Raw genomic sequence first — 13,106 nt, 5'->3', positions numbered from 1 at the left:
AAGGATAATGACCGTAATGATAATCATTATGTAAAAGAACAGAATGTGTAAATGAATAGGACACACACACACACAATGAAGCGGACAACAAAGGTGTATTCTACTCCATGTATTAAAAGTGGCACCACAGAAGAACTAAAATGCATATTGTTTCTATTTGTCACAAACGTGACTAAATTGTAAAGTAATATGGTTAAATTACAGTTTAAAGACTTAGATAAGCTAAACAGCCTCTGAATGAGAAGAGAAAGATTGAGACAATATATTCTAATATGTATTTTGTTCTGCATTTGTCAATAGAAACACACAGACAGTCTGAATATATATTTGTCTGGTGTTACTTTGTGAAACCAAACAGCGGCATCCAGTGGCCGCTGACTTTAACGCACCTACGAAGCGAACAGCTGGGGGTGGGTCTTCTCGGAGCACAGTCCCGCTGTGTCTCGCGATATTTGATTTGTATATATAGGCAGTTCGCCCCTTCTTCCAGCCTCTTTGAATCGGACTGGAGACAAAATGGTGAGTGTGCGTCTGATATAGCTGAGGCTCTGCATGTGCATCTGTCCATCATCTCAGGCATCCGTCACATTTAAGCTATTTTAAATTACTCTAATGCTTTTAAATGTACTATTAGCTACATTTTCCGTGATATTGCGGTGTGTGATTACAACTTAAGAGATGAATGCACAACCACTCTGGATCCAAAATGGCACCTTAATTTAGGCCGCTACCTACAATTTTAGTGTTGACAAATCACTCCGGATATTTTATCTAGCTATAGATGTGTTTTGTGGCTGCTAAAATTGTATTATATAAGTCAAGTGTTGGTTTGAAGCGTCAGTGTTAGCTACTGACAACCGTGCATACCTCACCTGGTAAGCTAGCTATGCTAACATCGTGGTTACTTCAGTTACCCCTCGAGTCCCGATCAGTAACTGCGTAACGCGTTTTAAACTACGTATAGCCAACATGCACATCCAACACGGTCACATTATGTCCGGGCCAATAGGCTAAATGCCATTGTTGGCAGCAGCAGCAGCTGTTGATTAGCCCAGAGGATGGACTAGCTAACAGTTTCTTCCCTCCACAGTCCCACCGTAAATTTTCGGCTCCGCGCCACGGATCGCTGGGCTTCCTGCCCCGCAAGAGGAGCCGTCGTCATCGTGGTAAGGCCAAGAGCTTCCCCAAGGATGACCCCAGCAAACCCGTCCACCTGACGGCCTTCCTGGGCTACAAGGCCGGCATGACCCACATTGTTCGTGAGGTCGACAGACCTGGCTCAAGTGAGTGAGGTCGCACTTTTTCAGATTCTAAACGGGGCACTAAGATGTTGAGGATGTGATTTATGCATGTTCTGCCTGTGATGAGTCTCTCGACGGGCGGACTGAATGGGTTTATACCCCTTGCTGAATGTCGAGTACTGAGCGCAGTTTTTACCATAAACAAGTACAGCAACATTTTGATTTTAGGAAATATCTTAAGCTTAATTTGTCCTCTGCAGAGGTGAACAAGAAGGAAGTGGTTGAGGCAGTGACCATTGTGGAGACCCCTCCCATGATTGTGGTTGGTGTTGTGGGTTACGTCAACACCCCCCGTGGCCTGCGTTCCTTCAAGACCATCTTCGCTGAGCACATCAGTGACGAGTGCAAGCGTCGCTTCTACAAGAACTGGTGAGATGCTATGTATAATGTGCTAGTCTGTGTTGAAGCAAGTGTTAGTTGCTCAGTGGAAATCAATGTTTACGCTGAGTGAGTCTAACATTACGGTGGCCCCTGTGGCAGCTCCGCTCAGGTGCCATGTGCCCTGATGAGCTCCGGGCTCCTCTGGCCAGTGGAAAGTGCTTCTTAGAAACTGAGCCATGAGCCAAAATCCTTACTAGCTGACGCAGCCCCCTTATCCATGTGGAGGGGAGGGCAAGCAGCTATGCACTGTGTTCTTCCGCTGGCCCTCTGGGGTTATGAAGGACCTGTGCCAACCCATGTCCTCTACGCTGCGTGCTCTCAGGTACAAGTCCAAGAAGAAGGCTTTCACCAAATACTGCAAGAAGTGGCAGGATGATGACGGCAAGAAGCAGTTGGAGAAGGACTTTGCTGCCATGAAGAAGTACTGCCAGGTCGTCCGGGTCATTGCCCACACACAGGTTAGTATGTCTGTTTGATTCTGTGATATTTAATTATCTGCTTGTCCGTCAGTGACGAGACCATGGATCTTGCGTCAGGCATGGCGCCCGACATACATGAGGATATCTTCCATGCTGCCTTCCTTCTGAGACCACACAGCTAACTCAAAATACAGCTTAAGGATGTGGATATTTTCTTTACTGACTTATTTTAATTTGTACAGATGCGTCTGCTGCCCCTGAGGCAGAAGAAGTCCCACCTTATGGAGGTGCAGCTGAATGGCGGCACCATCTCTGACAAGGTGGACTGGGCCCGTGAGAAGCTGGAGCAGGCTGTGCCAGTCAACACTGTCTTCACCCAGGACGAGATGATCGATGTCATTGGTGTGACAAAGGGTCACGGATACAAGGGTAAGATTGGCTGCAATTTGATTTTTAAAGTGCACTTTTGATTTGCTGTATCTGTTCAAAACTAAGTGGCATTTCTGCAAGACCGCACGTCTCTTAGTTGAAGAGTGAGTTGTGTCTAATAAACCTATCTCATCCTCACAGGTGTCACCAGCCGTTGGCACACAAAGAAGCTTCCACGCAAAACCCATCGTGGTCTGCGTAAGGTGGCCTGTATTGGTGCCTGGCATCCTGCCCGTGTGGCGTTTTCTGTGGCCCGTGCCGGTCAGAAGGGTTACCACCACCGCACAGAGATCAACAAAAAGATCTACAAGATTGGCCAGGGCTACCACACCAAGGATGGGAAGCTGGTGAAGAACAATGCCTCCACAGAGTATGATCTGTCCAACAAGAGCATCAACCCTCTGGTAAGAGGCATTATGTAATCTGTACTTTGCTACCACCCACCTGTAAGCAAAACGCATGACTCACTTTTTTATTTTTTCTCTACAGGGTGGCTTTGTCCACTATGGAGAGGTGACCAATGACTTCATTGTGGTGAAAGGCTGTGTTGTCGGGACCAAGAAGAGGGTGCTGACTCTCCGCAAGGTTAGGACACACTGGTGTAGTGCTGAATTTGGAATTGTGCTCATATCTTCTACCAGGAAGATGGCTTTGATCCCAATGGAAAAACATTTGCACCATACTAACTTGTACATGCAGCTATTGAGTTCTCACTCATTTGTTTTGCGTTACTTCCCCAGTCTCTGCTGGTGCAGAGCAGCCGCCGTGCCTTGGAGAAGATCGATCTCAAGTTTATCGACACAACCTCCAAGTTTGGTCATGGCCGCTTCCAGACGGTGGAGGAAAAGAAGGCGTTCATGGTATGACATTGACATAAACAGCATAGTCAAGCTCTCATAGCTTTTGGCCTCAAGTTTCTTCTTTTGGTCTCTAAAATCTTAATGAGTGACTAATGGAGTAGACTCATGACATTTACGCTCTTAACATAAATGGCTTAATGTGGAATAATTTTAAATTCTGCATTACCCTTAAATTAAAAAGGGACCTACTGATTATCATCCAGTGAAATGTAGCTTTAGTGCACAAGGTGAGCTAATGTCTTGTTTAAAGCATTGTAAACTAATTGTCCCCTACTAGATGTCCATGTTTCATTAGTTACCCTGCACTGTTCGTAACCTGGTTCAGTCTTCAGTATGAACTCTGGGTTCCATTCCAGTGCCACACTGAACTCCAGTGAGGCAGGGGAGCAGTGCCTCTTCTGTGCTCGCTCCCTGTTCACTCTCTGGAAACAGTTGCTGCTCTGGGCCAACACATGGCCTCCAGGCTAACAGCAGACTTTACTATGGGCTGATGTACTGATTCCTCCTGTTGATCTGTTCCACAGGGACCACTCAAGAAGGACCGTATTTCCAAGGAAGAGACTGCCTGAAGTTGCTTTCCACAATGGTCTCTGCTGCATTGACTGTCACCATCATTACTGTCCTGCAGTATTTAATAAAAACAAAAAACCAAATGTGTCTCTTTTATATAATTGTACATCAATTACATGTAAAATATGCAATGAGTCTTGTGACATTTGAGAGCTAAGTAGCAACACTTATGTTATGTTGGAGGAAGAACTAAATATATTACATGACTGTACATAATGCAAATAATCAGCCAGACTCTTAACATCCAAATACAAAGTTAAGGAAGTCAATTTTTCAGCTTCCATGTGTCTGTAAAAATGCATCACATGTTCATTAATTGTTAAAAACCAAAGAACTTTTATGTGATCAGTTAACTGATTTAAGACAGAAGCAGCTCCATCTGTAAGAAGCTGGAGCCATGATGTGTAGATCAGTTCAGCTGTACCTGTATATACTGACAATAAATTGCATGAGCTGCCAAACAAATACAATGCAGGATTAAAACAAAACACACCAAGAATGTACAACTACCTCAAATTTAGTACTGCACTAAAGTACTTGGGTGTTCTGAACTTGCTAGACGTAATCAGCCTCTGGGTCCGTTCTCCTGTTTCACAGCTGAAAAGGACAGCAGCAGCCACCTATGCAGAACTGATGGACAGCAAGACGGACTCTGTTTTGCCAGCACTGCATGTTTTAACCAGCTATGTGTCCTTGAGCTGTTAGGCTCATATTCGGCTGATACCAGAACTCCAGCAGTCACAGTGCGGTAATTAAGCCCCGACGTCATCCATTTTGACTCATCACTGCCAAAACTAAAACCTCCACTTCAGCAGGTAATGAGGAAGACCCTGAGAGGTCTCTACAGGCCATTTAGATGTCCTGCAAAACGCCTCTCTGAGACACCTCTGCATAATATTCAGCACTCTTAGCAGAAATGTGGATTTCCTGTAAGGATTTTCAGCGTCCCACCTACTTCCCATTAACCTGCAGGCGAGGGAGTTGAAGGACAATTGTTCTCTGTTGAGCAGCATTTCAAGAATTTGACATTTTCTCTACCAAAGCAGTTTTGCAGTGAAGAGAAAATATCCTCTAAAGGACACTTATGATAAGCTGAGGCCTAAAAAGAGGGCCCGCTGTACATGTCGAAGCGGTGAGAGGAGGAAGCAGGGTGAAGCCCTCTGTCACTGTGGCCAGAGGACAGTCATGGAGATGGCCCCGCTGTTACATAATGACCCCCAGAGGCTCTGACCCCTGCCCTGCTGCAGCACGAGCAGAGCTGCAGTTCAAAGCTCGCACACAGCTCTGCTTTACATAATGCCCTCTCTGCTAAATGTGACAGTTAACAGTCCAGAATTACGCCATTAATTGCTCCCTGTGTCCCATTCAGGTGAGGTTAGGTGTCCCAGCAGGCGCTCTCTTTATGACCCCGCACATCTGCTCAAACAGCATCTCTGTGCACTTTTCATAAAGGCCTGTCTGCACCATTTCACCCTATTAGTTCAGTCCTCCATCATCTCAAATGAGCTCTTCACTCCTGACTGGGGGAGGGCCAGATGCAAACCTGGGGGCACTTTTGGAAAATGGGTGAATATATATAAAGACTAAAAGTTAAAGCCCTAATTCTTGTATTCTTTTGTATTCAGTGTAGTTAATGACTTGCAAATGAACAACATTCAAATATTCTAATGTGGAAAGATAATAATAGCTGCTATTTGTGACACCATGTATCCTCCAGCCTTGGAGAGATTATGAGAGGATGGGCCCCTGAAAAAAGAGGCCCCTAACCCTTCTACACAGGAGCAAGACACACAGACTGACAGAGATACAAAACAACACTGCGTCACTATGTAGTCACTTTTGTGTCTCCACTGTCATTTTGTGTATATGTGATCATTAAAAACGTTCACTTTTTGATCGTTTTTCATCTTTTTATGGTTGTTTTACGTCTGTTGTTGTTTTCCATTAGTTGTGGTCGTTATGTATCACTTTGTGGTCATTTTATGGTCATTTTGCATTAATTTATAGTCAGTTGGTGTCACTTTCAGCTTGTATTAGAGATACAAAGATATCAAACAGTATTAGTCTTTGTGGTCTTTGTGTGATTGAGAATGTTAACAGTCATTTCATACAGAGGTTCGGCTCAGAAGCCCCTGGGCCTGTACCCAGTAGGCCTGTTCAGTAATCCATCCATGATACTAACAAGCCAACTACCTATCACTTTCTGACCGTAGTAGGGGTGGCCAATCACATTCCAGGAGGTGCAGTGCCACCCCTGGCCATGTCTCTGGCCTTGCCCCAGATTAGTTCAGCCCTCCATCATCTCAAACAAGCCAGGAGCGGATGAAGCCAGTATTGTTTGTGTCTCTACTTTTTGTGACTGCATTTGTGTGTGTGTGTGTGTGTGTGTGTGTGAGCCATCCTGCAGAGGAACCTCCAGTCCAGTCCTGAGGTAGCAGCTGTTGCTAGTGGGAGAGCAGCCAGGTAACCAGGGTGCATGCTGGGACAGCAAAGAGGAGGGCCAAGCATTTGATTTATGTGAGTGTGTGAGAGTGTGTGCAGTTGCTTGTGCATCTTAGTAGGTGTGTGCATCTGTGTGTTGGTGTGCGTCCTGGCATTGTCCTCAGCCGTCTGGCACAGAGTCAGCGGCGGGCCGTCCTGCAGAGTGAGGGAAGTGACTGGGTGTTGCTGCAGCGTGGTGTCTGACAGGAGGACAGACTGTCGGAGCGGAGGACCACACACTCAGGACCATTATTACACATGATGGGGGCCGCAGGCTTGGCTCCTACTGCACCAATGGTGACTGTCGATAACGATCTGTTATTCTGCCTGCACCGGGTGGAATTTAGTGCTGAAATGATTAGTCGATCAACAGATGACGGCAGTTCTTTTGATGAATCATTTAGGCCCTGAAAACCCATAATGTCAATCACCTTTTCACTGTGAGCAAAGAGCTCCCACAGGTACACAAATACAGATCTCTTGGGCTCAGTCAGGCAGCATGAACTTCAGTACACCAATCAGGGTTTAGCAAAATTTGAATGTAAGTCTGATCAAAGTGACGGTTTGCTGCTGAACTTCTTCAACTATGATCAGCTATACCCACACAGTTCTGAGCAGTTCTGCTTTGGATGATGTTTTTTGGGGGGTTTTGGACTGTTGGTCGGGCAAAACAAGCAATTCTCAGATGTCGCCCTGGGCTCTGGGAAAATGTGGTAAGCACTTTTTCATTTCAACTAAATAATTAATCGGTAAATCAAAAATATGATCTGGAGAATCAGTTAAGAATCATTGATGAAAATTACCACTATTTGGAGCCCCAGTTGAAGTGTGAGAAGGTGAAATCAAATGCACAGCAGTTTGCTGTACAGACGAGGAGCTGGACATGATGCTTCACTTGTATGTTTTCTATGTCATATGGATGAAATCCTTTAACATAAGGATGTGTTTAATGGATTGTATGGCTGTGTCTCAGTTCGTTTGGCTAGATTCCCCAAGATTGGGTTTAATACTATTTACATTTCATACTTTTATTACTAGAACTGAGCAGGAGTCAAAGCCTAATCACAAATCATGATGTAAAGCACTAACAAAGGAAACCACTAACATGTATTTATTTCTTCCTGCCAGCCATCAAAAGATGCAAGTGCAGTTTTTGGCTGTATCTGGATCCAACGAATTCTATATGATGTGTGACACAGACCAAAGCCTATGTTAACACAAAGAAGGCAGTAGTCCTCTTCAGTCTGTGTAAAGGACAGTGAATCTGAGGGCCTGAGCAGTCCTCCTGGGCCTGCCAGACTGCAGCTCCTGCACCCCTGCACTGTGGCATCAGTATTCCAGCCCCGTTCATGGACACAGCGTTCCCTGAGCTGACGGAGGCAGCCCTGCACTCTATCTCCCATCACACCACCAGAGGGCAGAGCACAGCGCTCCCTTCGCTTCACGCATCCCAGAGCACTTTGTGTGCTGTAGCCTACTTTGGTTCCTCCTCTTTATCTCTCTTAAAAACTGCCTTCCATTCAGAGCTGGATTCAAAGGCTTCAGATGATTTGTAAAATAGCAGTGACATAATTCAGATTTGGTCCCTATATTTGTTATTCAGGAAACGGCGAGGCTTCATGCTGCTTGTATCAGCAGCGGGGATGATGTGAATGTGTCATTTCAGACTATGTTTGCTCCAATGATTTTTTTTTCTTTTCAGTTGGTTGACCGTGCTTATAGCTCTCTGTTGCCACTCAACTCTGCATGACCCAAAAATAACCCGGGGTGAGCGCAGTCAGCAACTGTTCTCTGGTCAGCACAAACAATCATCTCACACACACACACACACACACACACACACACACACACACACACACACACACACACAGACACTCACAGGCTTGCACATGCAGATTTAGTGTTTGCACGCACAGTAAAAAGATAAACATTCCCCTGACAAAAATCCATACACATATTTCAGGTTGCGTTTTGTTTCCAAAGCAGTAATTTACAGAGTGATTGTGGAACACTGCAAGCTCCTCTCAGTGACTGAAAGTCGGCGGTAGCTTCGGAGGCTTCAGGTGAAGCTCCCATGGGTGCTTGCTTCTCTGTCCACGCACATTTTCCAGTAAAGTCAGAAAAAGGTTATTCATCGGTTTGATTTGAGGTTGTGTAACCTCGCAGCCTGTCACAGAGGTAAAGCCAGGCTCGGGCAGAGGTCAGTCAGTGTGTGCGCTCTTCTCAGCCAGGAGGAGTAAGTGCCCTCCTCAGGTCTCACCTCTTCACCCCATCATCAGCCCCCTCCAAACCTCCCCCCCAGCAACCCCACCATTCGACCAATTCTGTGACCACACGGCTCTGCAGAGACACTTTGATCACCACAGCAGGATTGAGAGAGGGTGGGGGGGGTAAAATGAGAGGAGAGACCTGTTGATTTCCTCCCATCTTCTTGGACACCAAACTGCAGGTCTCAGGGCTGCCCCCACTTACTTGAAAATCAGATTTAGGAACTTCTCAGTGACGTTCAGTGTCCAGTATGCAGAGATTTAAATCTACATCATGCAACTATTTCACCTTACAACAGCTTCAAAACCACTTTGATGGTACACTGATTTCTAATAGGGAGAATGGCACCCCTGTCATTCCCACTTTGTGCCCCAAACACCTGTTCTTGCACGATGTAACTTGGCATAAGTGGCTACGATCCATGGATGTATTATAAGAGTTCAAGACGTGTGAAATGCTTTACAGCATCACGTCAAACACCACCAACTCTGGGTCTGTTAGTCTAACTTCAGTAGGTGCAGATATTCTGTGTCTGTGTATTTGTGTCCCTGGTCTTGTGTCAAAGTCTGTTCCCTTTTGAATATTTTTGCTGTCATTGGAATAGTGCAGTACTCTTCATCATTCAGATATCAACAGAATGTGCCAGTGTCCTGTAAATACCATCTGTGCAGCAGAAGCTGCTTTTGCATAGTTACATAGTTTTGCTTCAAGGAGTCTGGGATCTGGTAAAGTGAAAAAAATCAGGTGAAATCATTGATTTTTGTATTGTACAAAGTCTTAAACTGTAACAGTAAGAATGGAGAATTTTATAGGATAATCCAACTTAGCTCTTATTTTTGTCTTAACAATCATTGTAATAGGTTTTAATGGGGCAGCAAAAACAAGCAGTCAGAAGATCAGAACAGTTCATCCAGATGATCTAAATCCCGTTATTTGGAGGTCAAACTGAAAGTTAGTACCAATACTCCCCTATTCCCCCACAGGAAAGCTATGTAAGTTAAACCAGAAAGCCGGCCTGTAAAATGTGAGGGATGTTTACGTCATTCTTTGTTCAAGTTGTAATTTGACTTTCAGAAAAAACAGCTGTAATTAAGATTCTTATAGAAACAATAGATCAAATAACTGTTTAATAAAAATGCAAATGTGAAAATGATGTGGCAATGTGAAGGGAGTCTCTCATAGTGAGAATTATCACACAGCTCTGCAGCTTCTATCATCTACTGAACTTTTTTGCATCTTTTAACTCAATGTTTTGGTTTTATGGCCCCATTACTGTTTTGGTTAAATCTCACAGCTCTCATAGCTTTGTTTTTATCAAGCACCAGAGAAAAAGCTCTAAAGACCCACTGTTTGCTACCTGCTCAGCACCGCACATCAGACAGACCCAGTCAGAGAGTAAGCGGTGAACATTTAGCAGCAAAAAGGAGTTGGTAGAGACCAAAAACAGAGCGAACAGAGAGGTAAGATTATATCAACATTCATCAGTTGGACACAAACACAGCTCCAAATGAATGATAACGTTATTGCCTGTATAAACAGCCGGGTGATTGATAACAAGTTCATCATCAACTTAAAAAAGTTCTCAAAAATATTGCAGATTTAAAACCTGTTCAGACTTTTGATAACTTGTGTTTCTTGCCTCATCAGACTTACTTTTGCAGTTATTATCATAAAAGGTAGCCAGACCTATGGAGTTATCCTTTATGGGACAGTTCTTATTATCTTCCACCATCTCTTTCCTTGCAAGACCCTATTTTATGTTGTCCATACCAAGGATTTTCAAGGCCCAGAAGTGAAGAGGACAATGAGAGAGAGACACATATATGGGGTGACTCACATTAAACATCCACACGTGCAAAAACACACAATAGAAGGCAAGGAGAGAGATTTCCCCTGTCGTCTCGCTTTCTTCTTGTCCTATTTCCAATAAATGATACTTTGTGCCCTTCAGTAAGCAGAGCATGGAAATCTGGCCTCTGAGCATTATGGGGCTCTGCTCCGGCTGCATGGTGCAGCTTTGGGTGGAGCTATCGTTGGTTTAGAGAGCTCCAGCGCTAATATCATTAGTATTAGTCCTGGAGCTCTTGCCCTGACCCTCCCTGACATCAACTGTGCAGTGTCCAATGTTGTTTGCCTGCCAAAAAAAAGGCTTTGACTCTTCAAGGGCATGTCTCTCTTCCTCTGGATTCCCTGTCTGCGAGGAGCTGGAGGAGGAGGAGCTGGAGGAGGAGGAGGAGGGTAGGTTTCCTCACCCTACACCTGCACAGTGAAAGGTGAAACCTACAAGGAGCTGGATGGAACATAACAAAGAACAGAACAAAGAGTTAAGTGCACCTTTTATTCTAGTGATTGTTATCCAAGTTTAGCAGTGGCAGGCCTTTCAGGTTTTGGGCTGAATATCTTGAAATGGTTTGTATAGGGTTGTAATAAGAGTGACGATCTGTATATCCAGACTGTGGACTTTGGAGGGAGTTTAATGTCACTTTTCCAAAAGCTCAGAATCAAAGAATAAGAAATGGATGAAACAGTGTTTATCTGCTCTAACATAAGGTGCAAATGTAACCATGCCTGGAAAACTAGCTTAGAAATACCACCTTATTTCCAAAGCCAAGGGCCATTTCAAGCATGTCAGTGCTTACATTATTATTGAGGGTAACAGGTTACATTAGAGAAACGCCTGTTCAGAACTGGAGCATCCACTGCGCGGGAGTCAATATGCTAATACTGAATATCATGGTTTAGTGTAATATTAACAAGTCCTGCCCTGTATTTGGTTTGTGGAGATTTACAGTACAGAAACTCCAGCAAAACCTGTGTTAGAAAGCAATATGTTTGCTGAAGTAAAGCATACAGTTTGAAAATACTAACATGAAAGCAGCAGCCACTGTGTTCCTTGCCCAAAATCGTTCAAAGCATCCAACGGTTGTGATGAATGGATAATATTTTTATTACATTTTTATTTATAATTCCTTCCTATAACATTTGGCCTATTTACCTACAATGTGTTTCCTCTATTAGCTATTGAATAGTAATACATGTAGCTTCACTCTCAGACTCTTGATATAATATGGTGTATGTAGACCATTTCCATTTTAAAATGAATCAACTTAAAACTTAAAGTCAGCCTGGGACCAACTGACAGAGTAAAATGTTGGTTTATGCTGGCTGGGCTACAGCTGACAGGAAATCTGCTAACAGCAGCCGTTATTCCAGCTGAAAAGATCCACGGTCAGAGTCTAGAAATGACGCTTTTTTCAAAGACCGAATGTTTAAAAGATTTTCAAGTGAGAAATCTGTCACACTTCATTTTAAACTGCAGACCTACCTTGTCACAGCGGAAATCAGTTTAAACTAGTGTTAATGTAAGTAATAGTGTGACGTGGGAGCCTGTGTGGGGCCTGACGACACCTATCTTCAATATTAAGATTTGATTTAAAGGGCTGACAACTCAGCCCCTATCAAATTCAAAATGAAGACTGAACTTGTCCTCGCACTCCCAATTTGTGCCAGCACACTTGATGCATTGTTTCACACACATTTACCAAACCCACAGCACATTTTTTTTGACAAGACATTGCATTGAAAAAGTTATGAAGTTATGAAAGTTAGAAGAAAGTGCCGAAGGAGGGCCAAAGATGAGGTGAGGAGAGACAGAAAAAAACGGATTCATTCATTCCTGAAACATATTAAAAATGTGACATTCAGACACCAAAGCCAGGTGCTGCTTTTTATGAAAAAGCCAGTATCTCTAAGCCTCCTCCCCAACACACACACACTTTCTCTTTAATGTAATCTGGGCTTGTAAAATGACTTCTGCTTATGAATTCTGAATAAAGATGGCTATACATAAAAAAGCCCTATTCATTTAGACTGCTACGTTGACATATTTCTCCCTCAAATTTATGGAGAGCGGCTTGTGTCAGTGATAATGGCAAATCAGGATCTCAGCACTTTTTCTAATAGAAACTTCTCTCTCCTGTCCCTTATTTGATGAATCTGCTGGCCTCTAAACTTGTCCGGAACTTGAGGGAGCACATACTATTAAGAAGAACTCTATTTATGCCACAAATCCCTTTATTTTATTTATTCAGCCTTTTTTCTAGAAAGGACCTCTCTGTGCACTCAGCTCTCCTTCAACCACACATGCATAAAACACACGATGGTCCTCAAGAATGAAGGCCTTTTGTCTCATAAATAGGTTTGCTTTGTAGATCTGCTTCAGCAGCATATTTGAGTAAATTCCTAACACATATACACACTCACAACAGCAGGTTTGGCCTTGAAAGCAATGCTTTTAGGGAGGTGGTGTAAAAAGGTGTTGGATGTTCTCTTTACAGGGAAACTGCCGGCAGAGTAAACCTGGTGGTGTGATTGCAAACTTGTGTTTCTTTCTCAGG

General features: G+C 43.8%; 1 protein-coding gene and 2 non-coding genes across 4 annotated transcripts; all 3 read left to right on the top strand.

Annotated features, from left to right (window-relative positions):
- Positions 1-481: 481 nt before the first annotated feature.
- Positions 482-6,606, top strand: rpl3 (ribosomal protein L3). Of its 2 annotated transcripts, XM_070848550.1 has the most exons (10): positions 482-519; positions 1,091-1,283; positions 1,502-1,670; positions 2,005-2,140; positions 2,344-2,530; positions 2,672-2,934; positions 3,020-3,115; positions 3,271-3,390; positions 3,915-4,005; positions 6,595-6,606. In XM_070848550.1, the coding sequence occupies exons 1-9, from the start codon at positions 517-519 to the stop codon at positions 3,957-3,959; spliced, it is 1,212 nt and encodes a 403-aa protein (XP_070704651.1). In that variant the 5' UTR covers positions 482-516; the 3' UTR covers positions 3,960-4,005; positions 6,595-6,606. The 2 variants fall into 2 exon arrangements, with proteins under 2 accessions (XP_070704651.1, XP_070704650.1); XM_070848549.1 differs by lacking the exon at positions 6,595-6,606 and having other exon boundaries at positions 3,915-4,043.
- Positions 2,183-2,276, top strand: LOC139217403 (small nucleolar RNA U83B). Its single transcript, XR_011585613.1, has one exon. It is a non-coding gene; the product is annotated as a small nucleolar RNA U83B (small nucleolar RNA).
- Positions 3,691-3,824, top strand: LOC139217401 (small nucleolar RNA SNORA54). Its single transcript, XR_011585611.1, has one exon. It is a non-coding gene; the product is annotated as a small nucleolar RNA SNORA54 (small nucleolar RNA).
- Positions 6,607-13,106: the final 6,500 nt, after the last annotated feature.

This window comes from Pempheris klunzingeri, chromosome 17, assembly GCF_042242105.1.
Source record: "Pempheris klunzingeri isolate RE-2024b chromosome 17, fPemKlu1.hap1, whole genome shotgun sequence".
In the NCBI taxonomy this organism is placed as follows: Eukaryota; Metazoa; Chordata; class Actinopteri; order Acropomatiformes; family Pempheridae; genus Pempheris; species Pempheris klunzingeri.
Note: the sequence above shows the minus strand (reverse complement) of the source record. Positions and strands in the feature narration are given on the sequence as shown.